The sequence below is a fragment of the Oryctolagus cuniculus genome, chromosome 1, assembly GCF_964237555.1.
Source record: "Oryctolagus cuniculus chromosome 1, mOryCun1.1, whole genome shotgun sequence".
NCBI lineage: Eukaryota > Metazoa > Chordata > Mammalia > Lagomorpha > Leporidae > Oryctolagus > Oryctolagus cuniculus.
Window position 1 is genome coordinate 6,093,425 of NC_091432.1, and position 18,879 is coordinate 6,112,303.

The window sequence follows — 18,879 nt, forward strand, 5'->3', positions numbered from 1 at the left end:
TGGCCATGCTGCCCTCACCCGACATCTTGGGAGGATTGCCCAGGGTTTGTCTCCGCCCCGTGGGCTGGACACGTGTGGAACACACCCCATCCACCTTCCAGTGTGGGGACTCCCCTTGGCACCGGGGGCTGCCAGGGAGCCGCGCCAGGACCCGGGAGGGCTCTGCCCGCCAGGCCTCAGGAGGGGGGCGTAGAGGGACGTGGGAGGGCTTTGACAGTGCTACCTGCCAGGCGCTTGCCCTTCATCCCTCCCTGCCCCCCACCACCCTGGGGCAGAAGCCGTGCTGTCCCTGGGCAGCCTGTCCTGTTCCTCTACTAACCGGGGGCGGGGCACCCTCTCTGCCCCTGGCAATGCTCAGGACTGGGTGAGAGGGCTGGGTGTCGCTGAGCCAGAGTGACCTCCAATTAGCGTGAGAGCCCCCTCCAGACCGGGCTTCCTCGCCGCCGTCACCTGCTACACCAAGGTCTTCCCCCGCCCGGATCCCTGGGAGCAGGGCTCAGCTGCCCTCCCTGGCCCTCAGCCCGGTGGAGTCCCTGCCGCCACCCACACAGCATCTCCACCCAGCCCTGCCAGCCCCTCCCAGGTGCCCGCAGTGGAGCAGCCCTGCCCAGCCCCTCCCAGGTGCCGGCTCCACAGCACCCCAGACTTCAGCTTCACCATGGGCCGGCTGAGGCCCTGGGCCCGCTACGGGCTCCTGCTGGTGGCCCACCTGCTGGCCCTGGGGCTGGGGGCTGCGGTGCTGCGGGCGCTGGAGGGGCCGCCAGCACTGCGGCTCCAGGCCGAGCTCAGGGCCGCGCTGGCCGCCTTCCAGGCTGAGTTTGGGGCCTGCTTGCCGCCGGGAGCGCTGCAGGAACTGCTGGACACTGCCCTGAGAGCCCAGGCCCACGGGGTCTCCAACCCGGGCAATGCCTCGGAGGCCAGCAACTGGGACCTGCCCTCGGCCCTGCTCTTCGCTGCCAGCATCCTCACCACCACCGGTAAGGCCCAGTAGGAGGCGCTCCCGAGGGCCAGGGCTCCCAGGGGTCCCTGTGGACGAGCCCCTCCCCCAGCCCTGAAGCGCCAGAGCAAGCCCAGACCCTGTCGGGCCCAGCATCACAGCGGGAGGCTCCCCACACCAACACACCCCAACTGGTGCCTCCACTTCAGCTGCCAGCAGGGGCGTGGCTTCCCCGGCCCCACCCACAGGCACCCTTTGAGGCCTTGGGAGAGGCCAGATGCCAGGGGCCTGGGGTGAGCAGGGCACACAATGGAGGGGTACCCCACAAAGTTCGCTGCGGCCGGCCGGGTGGGAGGGCTAAGCCTGCGTCCCACACTGGAGGGCCCAGCCCAGCTACTCTGCTGCAGACGGGCTCCCTGCGAACACCCGGGGAGCGGCAGACGACGGTCCCCTGCCTCCCACGTGGGAGACCAGCAAGGAGTGCCTGGCCCAGCCCTGGCGACTGGGGAGTGAACCAGTGGTTAGAGGATCTCCCCCACCACCACACACCCTTTCTCTCTGTGTCACTCTGCCTTGCAAATATTTCCACAAAGTTCATGAAACATGAAATGAACACTTTATTTTGCTGCACAAATATTTTGCAATGCATGTATAGTTTTTTCATAATTCACGTTTCCATGAACTTTGTGAAGACGCTCGAATGGGGAGCACAGACCAGGACCACCGACTCAGGAAAGCCAGGAGGGGTGGCTTCTGGGGAGAAAGTCCTGGTGAGCTGCTAAGCAAGGCGAGAGGGGAGAGAGCTAAGGGTGTAGGAATTCCTGCCGGGGGGGGGGGCATGCACACAGGCCAGGGGAACCCCAAGATACAGCGAGAGGACCCACAGCCTGCTTTTAGCTTGTGGCTTTTAATATTTTTCTGTATTTATTTGGAAGGGAGAGTTTCAGAGAGAGAGATTGATCTTCCACCCACTGGTTCACTCCCCAGACAGCCATAACGGCTGGGGCTGGGCCACAGCTGGGAGCCGGCTTCTTGGTGGTCTCCCTCACGGGTAGCAGAGGTCCAAATACATGGAACAGCCCCCGCTGCCTTCTCAGGCGCGTTAGCAGGGAGCAGCCGGGACTCGAACCAGCGCCCGTGTGGGATGTCTGTGTCACAGGTGCTGGTTTAACTTGTTGGGCCCTGATGCCAGCACTGCCCAACCCCCCCATTTTTTAATTGAACGTTCTATTTCCAAGTTCTGCCAGAATCGCAGGGACCTATTCACACTCAACCTGAATTCCTTCAAGGCTGCAGAGGAACCGGGCCCGCCTTTGGGCACAGCACACGCTCTCCGGGCCACCCCAGAGCCCACCACTCCCTCTTAGGTCACATCTCGCCGTCACGACTGGCCCATCCTGTTCTCCCACACGCCATTGCCCGCGCCCGACTCCCCGCCTGCCCAGGCCGCTCCAGCCTCCAACGCCCTCTCTCACACCATCTCCTGTCCCCCTCCTCCACGGGAGGGCAGGGCCCCTGCAGCCCGGCTCCAGCACACAGCCGGGCACAGGACCACGCCACACACCTTTGGGCGGGGGGGAAGAGTGGGTGACAGCTCACTGGCTGTGGGTCTGGGGGCAGGACAGTTCTCTAAATCGGACCCGCCACAAAGGCCCGAGGGATTTTTTTCTTCTTTTAATCCTTTCGTTTTCCAGACACGAGTGGCCCAGAGAGGCCAAGGCAGTTTGTCCAGCATTCCCCAGCGACCCAAGAGCAGAGCCTAAAGTCCATGCAACTTTGGCCACTAGAGGGCAGCGTTCCGCCGGGGTCGGGGGCGATGCTGGACGTGGGGATGCCAGTGAGCACCCCTCTTATGGGCTTACGGCCCCCCGTCTCTACCCCCCCCCAGGTTACGGACACATGGCCCCTCTGTCGGCGGGCGGAAAGGCCTTCTGCGTGGCGTACGCCGCGCTGGGGCTGCCGGCCTCCCTAGCACTCGTGGCCGCCCTGCGCTGCTGCCTGCTGCCCCGGCTCAGCCGCCTGGCGGCCTGGGTGACCAGGCCCTGGCAGCCCGCCCCGGCCAGGGCCGCGCTGCTGCAGGCAGCGGCCCTGGGCCTGCTGGTGGCTGCCGCCTTTGTGCTGCTGCCCGCCCTGGTGCTGTGGGCCCTGCGAGGTGACTGCAGCCTGCTGGAGGCCCTGTACCTCTGCTTCGGCTCGCTCAGCACCATCGGCCTGGGGGACCTGCTGCCCGGCGGCGGCCGGAGCCTGCCTCCGCTCATCTACCACTTGGGCCAGCTCGCGCTCCTCGGTGAGTCCCAGGGAGGAAGGGGGAACCTGGACTGCGGCTCCCATAACCTCCCGGAGCTGGGCTTCGCAGGGGTGAGGCCCCGACCCCTGCCCAGGTGCAGGAGGGGCAGTCCGGGCGGACCCCTGGGCAGCACCACCAGGTGCCAGGTGGGTCCCCGCCCCAGAGGCGCGCGGAGGTCGTCAGCAGCGCCCTGGCAACCTCTCCTCCCCAGGTTACTTGCTCCTGGGACTCCTGGCCATGCTGCTGGCCGTGGAGACCTTCTCCGAGCTGCCCCAGGTCCGTGCCATGGTGAAGTTCTTCGCGTCCAGTGGGCCCTCGACGGCTGAGGACCAAGGAGGCATCCTAGGCCAGGACGAACTGGCGCTGAGCGGCCCCCTGCCCGCGGCCGCCCCAGCCTCTGAGCAGGCCCCCGCGTGCTGACCGGGTGTCCGGTGCCCCAGCTCGGCTCCTTAAAGCGCCGGGGGCGGGGCCGAGTGGACACGAACACGAGGGCGGGTTGGGGCGGGGGGAAGAACGTGTCGGGGTTTACCCAAAAAAATAAAAGTAAAATAAACCGGGCACCGACTCGGCTGTGCTGGCGCAACTTCTTTACAAACGCGACTTCCTGAGTCCAGCCTCGCGGGCGTCTGGCTCCGCGAAGCCCGCACAGCCCCGCATCCCCGCGCGCCCCGCTCTTCCGCCCGGCTGCGGGGCGCGCGAGGGCTGGGGAGCGGACGCGGGCGCGCGGCGGGTCCCGCGCCGATGCACGCACACACTCAAGACAGGCAAATAAATAGGGCGGCCGGGGGTCTCCGCGGGGCAGGCTGGGGGCTCCGCGGGGCGGCGCGGGCGGCCTCAGCTCAGCGCGCAGCGTTCGCGCCGGCTCAGCTGGCGGCTCAGCTTGCGGCGTCGCTGCTCCAGGCCGCGCTCCAGGCGCTCATCCTCCTCCAGGGCGCTGGGGCGGGCGGAAGGGTCCGAGTCAACCCGGCGGCCCGCCCCAGCCGGCCCCGGGCCCTGCCCCTGCCCCGCGCCCGCCCCCACTCACATCCGCTCCTTGTGGTCCAGGTTCCGGACCAGCTCGTCGCGCTGGTTCACCAGCGACACCAGCTCCTCCAGCAGCAGCTGCTCCCGGTGCTGCTGCGCCACGGTCTTCTGCCAGTCTAAGCGCAGCGGAGGCTGCGGGTCAGGTCAGGGGGTCCCCACCTGGGCCCCATCCTGCCTCCCGCCCCGCCCGGGCCCCCGTCTCTCACCTTCTGTGGCCAGCATGGCACGCAGCTCCCGGCTCAGCAGCTCGAACCTCCTCTCCAAGTCCTGCTCTTCGATGCTGGGAGGTGAGGGGTGCTGGGTCAGGGAGGGGGCGCCCAGCGTCCTGGCCACTCGCAGACCCCGGCCGCCTGCCCATCAGCTTCCGTTGTAGGCGGGCACCTGACCCCGGTACAAGTGGCCTCCGGCTGCTGCCCCCTTCCCACCCTGCTTTAAAATTTCTCATTTGAAAGGCAGAGTGGTAGAGGGAGACCTAGACTCTTCCATGTCCTGGTTCATTCTCCAAGTGGCTGCAATGGCCGGGACCCAGGAACTGTTCCCATCTCCCACGTGGGTGGCCTGGGCCCAGGCACTTGGGCCGTCTTCTGCTGCCTTCCCAGGAGGGTTAGCAAGGAGCCGAGGGGGAACGGGACGCTCCGCCCGGCACCACTGGCTCCAAGTATTCACTCTTGACAGGCGGGTACCCGAGGGGGAGGACGCGGGCTCTCTCCCCGAGTGGCCCCATGGTAGAGCCCCTCGAAGGCACTGGGTCAGATGGCAGGACTCAGCCCTAAGCTTCCTGGGCCATGTTTCTGTGGACTTTGGCTGTCACATTTGTAAAAAGGCTGCTAGGTGAAGATGTATACCCTGGGGCCAGCGCTGTGGCCTCTCGGGTAAAGCCGCTCCTTGCAGTGCTGGCATCCCACACGGGCGCCGGTTCGAGTCCCGGCAGTGCCGGCATCTCATATGGGCGCTGGTTCAAGTCCCGGCTGCTCCACTTCTGATCCAGCTCTCTGCTAATGCGCCTGGGAAAGCAGTGGAAGATGGCCCAAGTGCTTGGGCCCCTGCACCCGCGTGGGAGACCCGGAAGAAGCTCCTGGCTTTGGATCAGCGCAGCTCTGGCTGTTGCGGCCAACTGGGGAGTGAACCAGTGGATGGAAGACCTCTCTCTCTCTCTGTCTCTGCCTCTCTGTAACTCTGCCTTTCAAATAAATGATTTTTTAAAAATTCAGTGAGGTTAATCCGAGTTGAGCGATGAGTTTTCAAAAGCACTTTGCGGGGCGAAGCGGACGGCTCCGTCCACGCCCCCCGACTCACAGCAGCTGCAGCTGGTCCTGCCGCCGGATGAGCGCGTTCTTCTTGTTGACCAGGGTGAACCACTCCTGGATCAGCACCTCCTCCTGCAGCCTGTCGGCACCTGAGTGAGACCCCGAGTCACGGCGGGGCTCGGCAGGGCAGGGGGGGGGGCTTGGCCGGCGGGAGGGGCCCCACGCCGCCCCACCTGACTCCATGAGGCTCCTCAGCTGCGTCTCCACCTCGGCCGCCCGCCCGTCTATCTGCCTCTGCTCCTGCTCCAGGGCCTGCAGCTCTGCGCACACGTACTGACTGGTGTCCTGGAACCTTTGCTGGGAGGGAGAGGAGGGGCAGGCCGGGGCGGGCTCCACCCGAGCCCCGCCCAGGAAGTGCCCATCCATCAACTCCCCACCAGCCCTGCTTACCAGCCCGGCCTCCTCCCCTGGGCTTGGGGGTGTCTCCTCCTGCGGGGGGCTCCCACCTGCAGAGAGACAGGCTGAGGCACCCCAGGCAGCAGCTGCCCCCAGCCCAGGCTGGGTGAGCAGCCGGAAGGGAGTTCGGTCACAACTCTTACCCCTACGCCCACCAATGCCAAACTACTTACCAGGGGGCTGCTGGGGGGCTGGGGCCGGGGCTGGAGTTACTGGTGGGCTAGGGGCAGTGCTGGGGTCAGGGCTCAGGACTTCCTGTGGAAGAAAGGGCCAGTGAGGGGGGTCAGCGGGTTAAGCCTCTGCCTAGTGCTGGCATCCCTTAGGGCCGCCAGTTTGAGTCCCGGCTGCTCCACTTCCGATCCAGCTCTCTGCTAATGCACCTGGGGAAGCAGTGGAGGATGGCCCAAGTGCTTGGGCCCCTGCGTCGGAGACCCGGGAGAGGCTCCTGGCCGGTGGCTTTGGCTTGGCCCAGCCCTGGCTGTGCGGCCCTCTGGAGAGTGAACCAGCAGACGGAAGATCTGTCTGTCTCTCCCTCTCTCTCTGTAACTCTACCCTTCAGATAAATAATAAATCTTTTAAAAAAGAAAGGGCTGGTGATAGCCGAGTGAGTCCCCAGTAGCGCTGGCCTGGGAAGGGTGAGGTCCTCATCCCGGGCCCCGCCCACCCAGCGGCCTCTCCAGTCCCCAGGCACAGAGCCCAACCCCCCTCCCATCCAGGGGCCATGAGTCCCCAGGCAAACGCCAGGCCTCCCTCCAGGCCCTGAGCTTGGGCCAGGCCGGGGACCGCGGCCTCACGCGTGGGAGCCCGTGGGGAAAGGCTGGGAGGGCTCAGGGAGCCTCAGCCCACTACGGAGCTTCTTGGGGGGCCTCTGTCCTGCCTGCTGGTCCTGGCATCTCCGCCACGGCCGGGGCCCCACGCGGTGACACAGCTGCCCCAGGCCATCCTGGACGCACTTCCACCTCCCGGCCTGATCCCCTCCCACACCCACAGGACCCCGGATTCCAGCCGGGAAGGGCAGGGCTGACCCCGATGATGCGTTCTGCCCCAGTCTTGCTGGGGGTGGGGCTGCGCTCAGCTCGGCGCACGGCCCGGCCACCCATCTGGATCACAGGTCAAGGGAGAAGGGGTTGAGCCACCCCACTGTCCTCCCCAGCCTTCCCGTCTCTGAGAGCTACCCCAGGCACCCCGGCTCAGGTGCCACCCTCCACTCGCCCGGGCCACCAGTCCTGGGACTCTCTCCAGGGGGCGCTCCCAGCCCCCCGCCTTGCTGGCCCCTTCCGGTCTCCACTGCCTACCCCAGGTCCCCACGTGGACACCGCCCTGTGGCCACAGTGATGGGACTTTCAGTTCCCTAAGAAGTTGGCCTCCACCACTGCAGCCCAGCAGAGCCCCGCCTCCTCCAGAGGCCACTTCCGGCTCCCACGCCTCTGTCCACACCCTCCCCGACCTTGAAGCCGCCCCACCAAAGCCTGCCCTGAGCCCCAGGCAGGGCAGGTGCTGTCCCCGTCGGCCTCCCTGATCCCAGCTGGCATCTCCCCACCCCACGGTGCCTGCCTGTCCCGCATGGCTCCCTGATCAGAGATCAGAGTCACCCTTCGGATTGGGCTGCGCTGACCCAGGGTGCACGCGACTCAGGAACCATCGTTAACATCTACGGAGCATCTGCGACGGGCGCTGGAACACTTTCCTGGACCAACGCTGCCACCCCCACGTTGAAGATGAAGCTTAGTGAAGGGGAGGAGATTCCGAGAGGGCCTGGCCCGAGCCTGTCTGAGCCACATGTTTGTTCCCCAGCTTGGAGACCCACTGGCTCCTGCTTCTGTCCCTGCGTGTGCCATGGGAGAAGTCCCAGCCCTGAGCGGCACCTTGGGGGGGTGCAGCAGGGCACACAGCTGCCCCGGGACAGCGGCCTGCACTGGTCATCTTGCAGAGCTGTTGTACCTTTGTCCCTCATCTTCAGGAACAGTTAGGTTAAGTGGCTCATCCAGGGTCACACAGCCAGGCAACAGAGCCGGGTCCGGCAGAGGGCGCCAATCGGGGCCCACACCCGGGACTGCACCTGCCTCACTGGAGCCTGCGCCCTGGCGTAGAAAGTGCCTGCAGCACCGACATCCCATACGGGTGCCCGTTCAGGTCCCAGCTGCGCCACTTCCAATCCAGCTCCCTGCTAATGCACCTGGGAAAGCAGCAGGTGGCGGCCTGCAGGTGGGCCCCTGACCCATGTGGGAGACGCAGAAGAAGCTCCTGGCTCCTGGCTCTGGCCTGGCAGAACTCCACTTATTGAGGCCATTTGGGGAGTGAACCAGCAGATGGAAGATCTCTCTCTCTCTATCTCCATCTTTAAATAAATAAATTTCAGGGAGCCAGCACTGTAGCTTAGTAGGCTAAGCCTACGCCTGTGGTGCCAACATCCCACATGGGCACCAGGTCAGGTCCCGGCTGCTCCACTTCTGATCCAGCTCTCTGCTTATGGCCTGGGAGGGCAGTAGAGGATGTGTGGGAGACCTGGAGGAAGCTCCTGGCCCCTGGCTTCAGAGCGGCCCAGCACCGGCTGTTGCGGCCATTTGGAGGAGTGAACCAGTGGATGGAAGACCTTTCTCTCAGTCTCCCTCTATCTGTCTCTAACTCTTATCTCTCAAATGAGTAAATAAATCTTTGGGAAGAAGAATGAAGGCGTCATCAGGGAGGGTGACAAGGACTGGCCAGCAGTACGGATAGGGCTCAAGGCTCAAGCAGACCGGGGCAGGAAGCGGAGAGACCTCACCCGGCCCTGATGGGACCCCAGTGCTGCTTCCCGTGTCTGGCCCAGACCCCTCCCGCAGGGCCCCTCTCCAGGACGCCCTGCTGGGCCACCTGCTCTTCTGCTGGGGTTGCTCCGGCCCCGCCCTAATGCCAGGGTCCCTGAGCTCATGCCACCCCACTCCCCGGGGCACGGCCAGACCAACCGCCTCCGGACGCAGGCATGGGGCTTGGGGCCGCCCTGAGGACACGTCTCCTCCAGCCCCTGGGTCAAACGTTTCCGTGGGGCAAGAGCGAGAGGAGGGCCTAGCTAGAGAGAACCAGATGTTGGACGCCGGCCCAGGGGCGCAGCAGAGCCTCCCCTTAAAGGGCCCCCGACGGCCCGCGGGTCCCTGAGGGAGCCCTGCACCTTCTCGCCGCTGTGTTTCTACGGGCGCAGGTTCCTCTCCACTTGAACCGCCCCTCCCATTCTCCACCTGGAAACTACCCGCCCATCTCACCCGCTGGGCTCAGAGGGCAGCGGCTTGCAGAGAGCGGTTCAGATGTATCGCCTCCCTCCCTTCACACTCCGGGGCCACCTGGGCAGCCGAAGGTGGGGAGCAGCCTTGGCAGGGCCGCCCCTGCTGTAGGAGAAAGGTGTGGCCTGCTCTCCCCCAGGGCCCGGCTCCCCCCAGGACACCCTGACACACCGACCTGAGCCTGCAAGGGCCCAGGCTCTCCCATCTCCAATCTCCCGCCAAGAGGAGACTGGTGTCCAGCCACTGGGCTTACAGATCCAAGCCCGAGGAATTCAGCAGGTGGGCCCTGGAGTATAGAAACCCTGCCCCTGCCTGGGGCCAGAGGCTGCTGCCCCACTCCCTACCCCCTGCCACCTGCCAGGAAAGCGGCACCCAAACCCATCTCACGGTCCCAACAGCGGTGCCCTGGGTGCCCACCGGGAGCCTGCCGGAACTGCCTGCCACTGCCCGCGATTCCCCACAGGGAGCGCCCAGCGCTCAAAACCACTCAAACCCCCCACCCCGCTGGCGATGAAGCCGGGGACCCCGGGGGGCTCCCCTGATGGGAACTCACGGCCACACCAAGGGACCCTGGTGCAGCCCCGGCGTCCCGATTACCACGGTGCGCCCAGCAGAGTGCCGCCCACCGACTCTGTCCGGGGGCGCACCAGCCTCAGCCCCGCCCCCGGGACCCCGCGCGCGCCGCTGGGGGCGGGACACTCACCGCGGGCGCTGCCCCCGAGTCCGGGTCCTCCGCCGAGAAGGAACTGCTGTTCCTTAGCCGCGAGCGCCTCTTCTTCAGCAGGTCGGCGTCGCGCACGTGCGAGAAGGAGCCGTGCGCGCGCGGCGGGGGCACCGGCCCGGCCTCCCCGCAGACGGACGGCCGCCGCAGCCTCACGCCGCCCGGCGCCCCGGCTCCGGGGCCATCGGTCGCGGCCTCCGCAGGTCGCGCGTCACGGGCGGCCTCGGCGGCCAGGCCGTCCCTGGAGGTGCTGCCCGCGTCTGCCGCCCTGGGGGCCGCCCCGGGAGTGGCCCCGTTCGCGGCCTCCTTGGGCTCCCTGGGCGCCTCGGCCCCGCACTCCCGCAGCCGCTGCGCCAGGCCCCCCGCGTCCAGGGCGTCGGGCGGGCTCGGCGGCGCGCTGCCCACGCGGTACGTGCCCGCGCCGCCGCCGCCCTCCAGCTGCACCAGCTGCAGCTCCTGACCCGTGCAGAAGGCGCGGATCTGGCACAGGTAGGTCATGACGATGAGCTTGTCTGGCACCGACAGCAGCACCATGTCCGCCGGCTCCAGCAGCCGCGACACGCCCAGCGCCGCGAAGCCATCGAAGGCCTGGGAAGGGGTCAGCGGCTGAGGCCGTGGCCGGGGGGGGGGGGGGGGGGGGCCTTGGGGGGGTCCCTGCCCTCCATCACCTAGCAACGGCACACCCTCCACCCCCCACCAAAGGGAAGCATGCTTGAATAACACCAAAACCAAGCTAAGGAGAGCGCACAACTTCTCGCTCCAACACTCGGGGCGGCTCACCTGTTTGTTGTTGTGCTTGATGTTGAGCGGGTCCAGGGCCGCGTAGTCGCTGCGGGGAGAGCCCAGGTCAGCGGCCGCCGCCTCTGCCCTCCCGGCGGGCCGCCCGCCCCCACTCCCGCCGGCCTCTCACATCTTGTCCGGGTGGAAGTGGTGCAGGATGGCGCAGAAAGCCAAGCCGTTCCGCCAGGAGGTGGTGAAGTTGGTGACGCGGACCCCGCGGTAGCCGGCGGTGACTTCCTGGCACCACTCCAACAGGGACTGGCTGGAGCTGACCAGGGCAGGCGGTGCCTGGGAACACAGAGCGGGGGGCTGAGGGGGTGGGCACCTCGGACCTGGGCCCTCTGCCCCTCGGGGAAGCTCAGGCCTCCTGGCACAAAACAGCCGCAGTTCTGAGTTTGCCGGGGTCATCAGGGGCCTGGGGCCGGGCTAAAGTGTTTCTGGCCCCAGGCAAGGCCAGAGATAACCAGCAGCCCACCTCAAGGTCAGCCCAGAAATCAGCTTAGGGCGTCCAGCTCCATGCAGCCCAGGGAAGCCGGGGTAGGGGAGCCAGGGCATCCTGAGACAGGAGGGGTACAGGGGCTCCAGGAAGACGAGCCTGGCACCCACCCCTCCTGGTCCACCAGGTGGGTTCATGCAGAGCCGCCGCTCGCTCAGCCCCAGGTTAGCGGGAAGCAGCAGACTGGGCCCTCGGCGGCCCCCGTCCCTACCTGGCTGCCCGGCAGCCTCCTGTCCTCTTCCGGCTCCTCTGGGGAGGGGGCCCCCGAGGGCCCGGGCACTGCAGCCCCTGCCCCGCCGGCCTCTGGGGGGCTTCCCTCCGCTGCCTCCTCCTCAGTTCCCAAGACCCCAGCCTCTGCTTCCTGGGCCTCAGAAACACATTTGCTCTCTGCAGAGCCGGCCTCCGCCCCCGGGGCCCTCAGAACCTGCGACTCGCCCTCTGGGACTGCTGCCGCCTGAGACCCTGCCGTTCTCTGCACCTCGTGTCCAGGGGTCCCCCCGGCCGCAGTCTCTTCCCGCAGAGGCTCGGCCTCGGAAACTGCGCGTCCCGTCTGCCGGCTCCTGGGTTCCTCCGCCTTCCCAGCCTCTGGCCCTGGGGCCCCTGCAGCCCCCACCTCTGTCTCCCAGCCCCCTGCTGTCCCGGGGCCCCGGGAGCCCCCCGCCACCGCCTGCTCGGATTCTCTCGTCCCGGCTTCTACCCTCAGAGCCCCTGGGTCCCCAGATGCTGTGCCCTGGGCCCCCAACACCTCGGCCTCTGCCATCCTAGCTTCTTCTCTCCCTGGGACCCCCGAACCTTCAGCGGCTACCTCCTGGGTCCCCCGTATCTCAGCTTCTGCACCCCCAGCCTCTGTTTCCTCGCTCTCCAACACCCCGGCCCCCAGCACCCTGGCCTCTGTTCCTGGGACCCCGACTTCTGCCTCCTGGGCCCCCAGTACCTCAGATTCTGCTACTGCAGTTTCTACTCCCAGGGCCCCTGAATCCCCAGAAGCTATCTTCTGGGTCCCCCGTATCTCAGCCTCTGCACCCCGAGCCTCTGTCTCTGGTGTCCTGGGGGCCCCCACCTCTGCCTCCTGGGCCACCATCATCTCAGCCTCTGCCCCCAGTGCCCTTGAACCCCCAGATATCTCCTGGGTCGCCAATGTCTCAGCCTCTGCACCCCCAGCCTCTGTCTCTGGTGTCCTGGGGGCCCCCACCTCTGCCTCCTGGGCCACCATCATCTCAGCCTCTGCCCCCAGTGCCCTTGAACCCCCAGATATCTCCTGGGTTGCCAATGTCTCAGCCTCTGCACCCCCAGCCTCTGTCTCTGGTGTCCTGGGGGCCCCTACCTCTGCCTCCTGGGCCCCCAACATCATCTTAGCCTCTGCCCCCAGTGCCCTTGAACCCCCAGATATCTCCTGGGTCACCAGCGTCTCAGCCTCTGCCATTGGAGTCTCCGTCCCCACTACTCCTGAAGTCCCAGCCTCTGTCTCCTGGCTCCCCAACACCTCGGCCCCTAGTACCCCGACTTCTGCCCCTGGAGCCCGCAGGTCTGCGTCCTGTGCCTCCGAGACCTCAACTTCTGCTCTCCTAGCCTCTGCCCTTGGGAACGCTGACCCCCCCACTTCCGTCTCCCGGATCCCCTGTCCCTCCCACTCTGCCACCCCGGTCTCTGCTCCTAGGGCCCTTGGCTCCCCAACATCTGTGTCCCAGACCCCCTGGTCAGTTGGCGACGGGGCCCTCGGGCACCTGCTCACCTGGGGCCCGGTGCTCGCAGCTCCAGCGGGGGGGCCCTGCTCCGGGCCTGAGCTCCCAACACCGGGGGCTGCACCCCTCCCCTCTGTGCCTGTGCTCTCCTGACCTGCAGTGTCCCCGGCCCAGCTGAGGTCATTCAGATGCCCCGAGTGCCCCCGAGGCTCTGCTGGGGACGCCTCCTCCCCGGTCCTGACCCCCATCCTCCCCTGAGAGACCCTTGGAGGAGCCTCGGGCGTTGCCCCTGTAGCCCCTGGCCCCTTAGCGCCCCCACGTCTCTCCTTCGGCCTCCGCTCAGCATCCCCCTGACTAACCTCTGAACTGTCTTCAGCCTCCGCAGTGCTGACCCCTGACCTAGTGTCTGCTTCTGCGACTTCCGACCCACGATCGGTGCCCACCCCACTGACCTCTGGCCTGTCCCCAGCGTCCCCTTCTGCAACCTCGGGGCTCTGTCCTCCCCGGCAGTCCCCGGAGCCTCCGTCCTCAACGACTGGAGGATGTCCCAGGCTGCCCCCCTGGGCCTCTGCCCCTGCCTCAGGGCTTGCCGGGGCCTGGGTCTCCTGGGAAGAGCCCGTTCCCGCGGGGGGAGCTCCTGCGTCCGGCCCTGGAGTGACTGAGGGGCGGGGGGTGTCGGAGCCCTTCCGGAGCCGAGGGGCTGGGGTGGGGGCCGGGCCCTGGCCTGGCTGCCTCGAGGACCTGGGGAGAGAGCGAGAGGCAGTGTTGGGGCCCACGGTGCCCACCAGCTCCACCCCCACCTTCAGTGCCAGCCCTGGGCGGGGACGCGCAGCTCCCCACACGGGCAGGGGCGGGGGTGGGCTGCTTCCAGAGCTCACCTCATCTCTGGGGGGGTTTCTGGGGGCCTGGGGGCCTCACACCCCACGGGGCCCCCTGGTCCAGCAGCAGGTTCTGGCCCCTGGCCCCGGGAGGCCCTGGCCGGGGGCACAGGGACACTCACAGGGACTGGGCTGGACTCCTCAGCACTGGGAGGGCTGGCAGCTGGGGAGGAAGGCAGGTGGCCCTGAGGCCTAGGCCGGAGACCGGGGTCCAGCCTCCCCGCTCCCCCCACGCCAGCCTGGGCCTCACCTGCCTCCGGCAGCCTCACTCGGCCCTCCTCTTCCTCCTCAGAAAGGGCCTTGAGCTCCCTGGAGGGCCCTGGGTGGGCGTGGGGGCACAGTCAGCCAGGGCAGGGTCCTGGCAGGTCCACACCCCCACCACACACACACACACTGGAGGGCAGGGCCTACCTGGGAAGCGCCCTGGCCTCGGGGCACCGGCCCGGCCTGGGAGCAGAGACAGGCACACAGGTGCAGAGAGAAGGGGGAGGGGGAGAGAGAGAGAGAGAGCCAGCATGGCAGACAGAGCAGGAGGGAGGACGAGGACACGAGGACGCCTCGGGGGCCGTGAGGGCAGCGGCCAGGGATGAGACTGGGCCGCGGCCCACTCTGGCCTTACCACCCACCTGCCACAGCCAGGGTTGGGACGCGGGCACCTGCCGGGGGTCAGGGGGCCAGGGCTGGGGGAGGCCTCGGGAACCCATCCCCTAAAACTTAGCTAAGGACCCCAGGGGCAGCGGCCAGGCTGGGACAGTCAGGGCCACGCGGCGGGGACTGCCCGGCCCTGCCCCACCGGCCCTGGGCCAGACCCGGAGCCCACCTGGCTGGAGGCCTCGAGCCCGGGCCTCGGGGGCCGCCGGGCCGCTGGCCTCGTCCCCGTCGCTCTCAGCGAAGTCGTCCAGGTTGCCCACGTCACAAGGTTTCACGCTCATGAGGCTGGCGAGACTCTGCATGTCATCATCCCTGGGGGTCAGGGGTCAGGGGTGAGGGCTGGGGTCAGAGGTCGCAGGCCAGAGCCAGGACGGGCAGGCGAGCACTCACGTGGCGCGGCCCTCCCGCAGCAGGACCCCTGAGAGGGTGAGGCTCAGCTCGGCCTGCACCACCTTCACCGACTTGGGCTTCAGCCGCAGCCGCAGGGGAACCTGGACGGGCACAGGCCCTGCGTGGCGGGCCAGGTCCACCTCGGCTGTGGCCAGCACCTTCCGCTGCCCCTTGGACTCCTGGGGGGGAGGGGCGGGGAGGAGCATCAGTGCTGCCCAGGTTCCCCACCACCACCCGAGACCCTGGCCCCAGCCCACCTTGGCACTCACATTCTCAACAACAAACGTCCACTCTTTGGCCTCATACTGGTCCACGTGGGGGTCCTGGGAGAGAGGCCCTGGTGAGCACGGGGCCCAGAGCCTGTGCGGCTGCAGAGGCGCCGGCAGGGCCTCGGCGGGGCCGGCCCCTCCGCTGGGCGCACCCCAGCTTCTGATGCCAGTGTGTTGGGGAAACGCCGCCTCCTCCCAGGAGACCTCCCGGGCTATCACGCGGGGCAGCTTCCATCTCCCCCCCCCCCACCGCCACGGCGGCCGGAGAGCTAGAAAGTCACCCTGTAGAGGGTCACGGAGACGTCCACGTTCTCGGGCACCACCCACACCACGGTGCCTCGGTAGGGGTTCTGGATGCCCGGCTGCCAGCTGTGGGCCTGCGGGGGGGGGGGGGCTGTCAGAGCGCTCCCTTCCCCCACTCCCCCTCCCGGTGCCTCCACCCCCTCTTCCTTTCCCTCCTCGGGATTCTCGCCTGGCCCCCGACCCGATGCCACGCCCCCAGCCGCCCCCAGCCCCACCTTGGAGCAGATGCGTCGGTTCCGCCGGGTCCACACCACCACCAGCTTGTCTGGCTGCCTGGGGAAGGCGGGGGGGGGCCTATCAGGCTCCCCAGCTCCCTCGGGGGTTCCCCTATGCCCACGCCCCTCCCCCCAGAGAAGGCCTGGGAGCCCCTTATCTGGGGCCAAGCAGTGCAGGGTGGGGTTGCTGAGGCAGGGCGGGGCAGGAGGGCAAAGGCCCCGGGGAGCACCACCTGGCAGGGACTGGGACACCAAAGGAGGCGGACAGACAGACGGACAGGCAGCCTCAGGACAGACAGACAGACAGACGGACAGGCAGCCTCAGGACAGACCCACCGGCTCGCAAATACCCACCGTGGACCCAGCCAGCTGGGGGGACAGGGCAGAGCTGAGGTGGGGCAGGGGGACACTGCCAGGTGGGAGGGGGTCTCCCTGAGGTTGGGGCTGTCAGAGGAGGCTTGGTGGGGGAGGGGTGGCCATGGGCAGGGGGCACCGAGCTTCAGTTTCTGGGGGGAGCGGGGTGGGGGGGTTTGTGGCTCCAGGGGCAAGAGGGTTGGAGGTGAGGCCAGAGAGGCAAGTCACAGAGGTCCACAGGGGTCCAGAGCCCCGGCTCAAGACGATGACGACAGGGGACAGGGGAACCGGAGGCTCAGGAGGTGACACACTCCTGGGGGGCTGTGCTGGAGCCCACCCATGGCCAGGCCCGCGGGTGAGCGCCCCTCTGGGTTAGCGTCTAACTGCTGCCCATGAAGGTGGAGAGACTGAGGCAGCACCGAAGAACCCTGCTGGCCACCCCCCGCCCCGCCGCCGCACACCCACAGGGGTGGGAGCGCTCACTCGTGGCCATGGCCGTGGCCGGGCCAGGAAGCCAGCTCTCCCAGGAACCCCTGAGGCGGCCAGCTGCAGGCCACTGCCCAGCAAAGGGTAGCCACCGGGCCTTCCCAGAAAGGGGAAGTGACACGGGGTGCCCAGGAGGGCGGGGCTCGGCCAGGCGGCCTGACTCAGGCCGGACACGCCCTCCTGGGGAGCTGCGACCTGGCCAGGGGCAGCTTCCTGGCTTAGGCGCCAGGCTGAGAAGCCCAGGAGGCCCTACCAGCGTCTGTGACTCAGGCCCTGTGACACTTCCCGGCCCTGGGCCTGCCCTCCCGGGACCGTGCCCAGCGACCCCCGACCTCACAAGGGATGCCGGGGCACAAGCCAGAGGCCAGAAGCCAGGCGCCAGCCTCTCCCGGTGGTACCCCAGCTGGCCCCGGCCTCTCTGGGCCTCCAGTTGAATGAATGATGAGCTGGCCGCAACTGCCCACAAGACCCCAGCCTCCTGCCCCCACCCCTCCCCTCGGACCCCATGGTCCCTTCCTGCCCCTGGCTCTCCCCCTGGGGAGCCTAAATTTAGCCCCTCCAGGCGGGTGAGGCCCCCACAGCTGTGCCCTAATCCAGCCAAGGGAAGCTGACACCAGCCGGCCGTATATTTAGGGTGTGACGCAGGGGCCTGGGCAGCCGTGGGTGGAGGCACGAGAAGATGCCCCTGGCCCACGCGCAGGCCAGGCCAGGGCCCGCAGCTCTCTTGAGATGCCCCCCCCCACCACGCCGCAGACCCCCTCCTCCGGACTCACATCCCCCCAGGCCCTGGGGCCCCTTTAAGCTGCTCCCGCCTCCTCCTCATCCCTCCCGGTGCTCAGTTTCCCCTTTTAAGGACATTTCCAGCCTCCCTGGCCGGCTCAGGCTCCGGGGGGGCGGGGGCCTCTGGCGCCACAGAAGGCCAGGGAAGAGGGGGCCACAGCTTTGTCCTGAGCTGGACTAGGGCCCTCAGGGTAGCGGTTCTGCCCCCGGCCACCTGCAGATCCAAACTTGCTCCGCGTCCCGAAGCCACCCAACTCCCTCTCGCTGGCCCAAGACTGCCAGTTCCCTTCCAGGGGGGCCCTGACCACAGCCCACTCCCAGACCCGACCCCCACCCCCGCAAAGCTGCTGCCACCCGGGGGGCTCTGGGGGTCCCACAGCTGCAGGGGCACTTGGGACGCCAGGGCCCAGGCGAGCTGGCCGGCAAGGCTCTCTGAGACCCTCCGCTCGCAGGCCCCGGGCGGGGGGCCCTCGGCCTCCTCCCACTCACCACTTCTTGGTGCACTCCAACACCAGCTCGTGGTAACAGGCCACAAACTGGAACTTGGCAGCCCGCTTGCCCACGCGCTGCAGGCGCTTCCAGACCGAGGTCATGGTCCCCGCCGCCCCGCCGCGCACCTCTCAGGTCCGGGGCGACAGCTGGCCCGCGACCGTTGGCCCGGCCCGTGTCCCCATGGCCTCCGGGGCTCCTTCGCGCACTGCCCGCCCCGTCCGTGCCGTGGTGTGCGAGGCTCGAAGCCCGGACGGCGCTCCCAGCCGCGGCCGCTGGGGCCTGCCGGGTGGTCCGGCAGCGTCGGCGGGGCCGTGCGGGGCGCGCCGGGTGGGCCGCGCTCGGGGCAGCTAGCACGGCTTCCTGGAGCCGCACCCCCGTCGGAGGGCGGGCGGGGCCGCGGCGCGGGGCGGGCGCGGAGGGCGGGGCGAGCCGGCTTCCGGGGCCTCGTGCCGGGGCCCGGGGGCGGGCGGAGGGGGTGACCCGGCCGCGGGGGCACGCGGAGGCGCGGGGGGCCGCGGGGCGGCAGCCGGCGGGGACTCGCGGCAGCCTCCCTTCCTGCCGGCGGCCCCATTTCACAGACTGGGAAAAGAGAGACCTCGAAAGGGGAGGGGACTTGCTCAGGGTTGTGCTGGAGTCTGGGCTGGGGCCAGGTGCCCCGGAGCGGCGGGCTCCAGCAGGTACCAGCGTCTTAACCGGGGCGCCTCTACCCCTCCTCCCAGATCCTGACCCCACAGCGAGGGGTCCAAGCCCTGCGCGTGCTGGGGGCCCAGGCGCCGGCACTGCGAGCCTCAGTCTTGAAGCCTGTTGAATGGGGGCAGCTGAGGAACCCTGATGGTTCCGCCAGGTCCTCCTGCCAGGCGGGATCCGTTATCGCGGACCGGAAGGCATTCCCTCCCCTCCCCGGGAAGCCTGCCCCAGGCGCTCACTGCTTGGCTAACACCTAGATTACAGCCCTTATCGCCTGCCTCGCCGCAGGGTGTCCCGCTCAGCCCTGCCCTGGGGCGACAGACGCATCAGCCTACGGCTCCCCTGCCCGCCGCTCTGCCAGGTTTGCAAACGGACCGCAGCCTGGTCCTGGGCCCTCAGCTTGAAGACACGGTCTGATCTGCAGGGGGTGACCGCCGGGCTGTCCGGAGAGCGGCTGCCCGCACCCCCCGAGTGTGCGGACGGCTCGC

General features: G+C 68.2%; 2 protein-coding genes across 16 annotated transcripts; one reads left to right on the forward strand and one right to left on the reverse strand.

Moving 5' to 3' along the window:
- Positions 1-371: 371 nt before the first annotated feature.
- On the forward strand, positions 372-3,782 carry KCNK7 (potassium two pore domain channel subfamily K member 7). Of its 2 annotated transcripts, XM_051827976.2 has the most exons (3): positions 411-977; positions 2,826-3,224; positions 3,436-3,782. In XM_051827976.2, exons 1-3 carry the CDS (start codon positions 659-661, stop codon positions 3,642-3,644), a joined length of 927 nt encoding a protein of 308 aa, XP_051683936.1. In that variant the 5' UTR covers positions 411-658; the 3' UTR covers positions 3,645-3,782. The 2 variants fall into 2 exon arrangements, with proteins under 2 accessions (XP_051683935.2, XP_051683936.1); XM_051827975.2 differs by having other exon boundaries at positions 372-977; positions 2,826-3,782.
- On the reverse strand, positions 1,826-18,410 carry EHBP1L1 (EH domain binding protein 1 like 1). Of its 14 annotated transcripts, none has more exons than XM_070068522.1 (21): positions 17,830-18,410; positions 15,593-15,650; positions 15,356-15,451; positions 15,075-15,128; positions 14,806-14,984; positions 14,585-14,727; positions 14,176-14,211; positions 14,015-14,083; positions 13,765-13,927; positions 13,339-13,627; positions 11,416-11,565; positions 10,839-10,996; positions 10,709-10,757; positions 9,911-10,516; positions 6,124-6,205; positions 5,945-6,000; positions 5,728-5,851; positions 5,544-5,643; positions 4,454-4,527; positions 4,249-4,363; positions 1,826-4,158 (listed from the first exon to the last, which is right to left on the reverse strand). In XM_070068522.1, the coding sequence occupies exons 1-21, from the start codon at positions 18,273-18,275 to the stop codon at positions 4,059-4,061; spliced, it is 3,147 nt and encodes a 1,048-aa protein (XP_069924623.1). In that variant the 5' UTR covers positions 18,276-18,410; the 3' UTR covers positions 1,826-4,058. The 14 variants fall into 14 exon arrangements, with proteins under 14 accessions (XP_069924623.1, XP_069924621.1, XP_069924620.1 ...); XM_070068520.1 differs by having other exon boundaries at positions 11,416-11,571; XM_070068519.1 differs by having other exon boundaries at positions 12,937-13,627.
- Between the last annotated feature and the right edge of the window lie 469 nt (positions 18,411-18,879).

Bases quoted from the DNA above. Each gene is read 5' to 3' on its own strand.
- KCNK7 (XM_051827975.2), top strand. From the start codon at position 659: ATGGGCCGGCTGAGGCCCTGGGCCCGCTACGGGCTCCTGCTGGTGGCC. The intron at 978-2,825 runs GTAAGGCCCAGT...ACCCCCCCCCAG, and splicing joins CAGCATCCTCACCACCACCG to GTTACGGACACATGGCCCCT.
- EHBP1L1 (XM_070068510.1), bottom strand. From the start codon at position 18,275: ATGGGGCCGCCGGCAGGAAGGGAGGCTGCCGCGAGTCCCCGCCGGCTG. The intron at 14,728-14,805 runs GTGAGTGCTCGC...CCTGACCCCCAG, and splicing joins CTGCGGGAGGGCCGCGCCAC to GGATGATGACATGCAGAGTC. The intron at 14,212-14,584 runs GTGGGCTCCGGG...CTCTGCTCCCAG, and splicing joins GGCTCGAGGCCTCCAGCCAG to GCCGGGCCGGTGCCCCGAGG.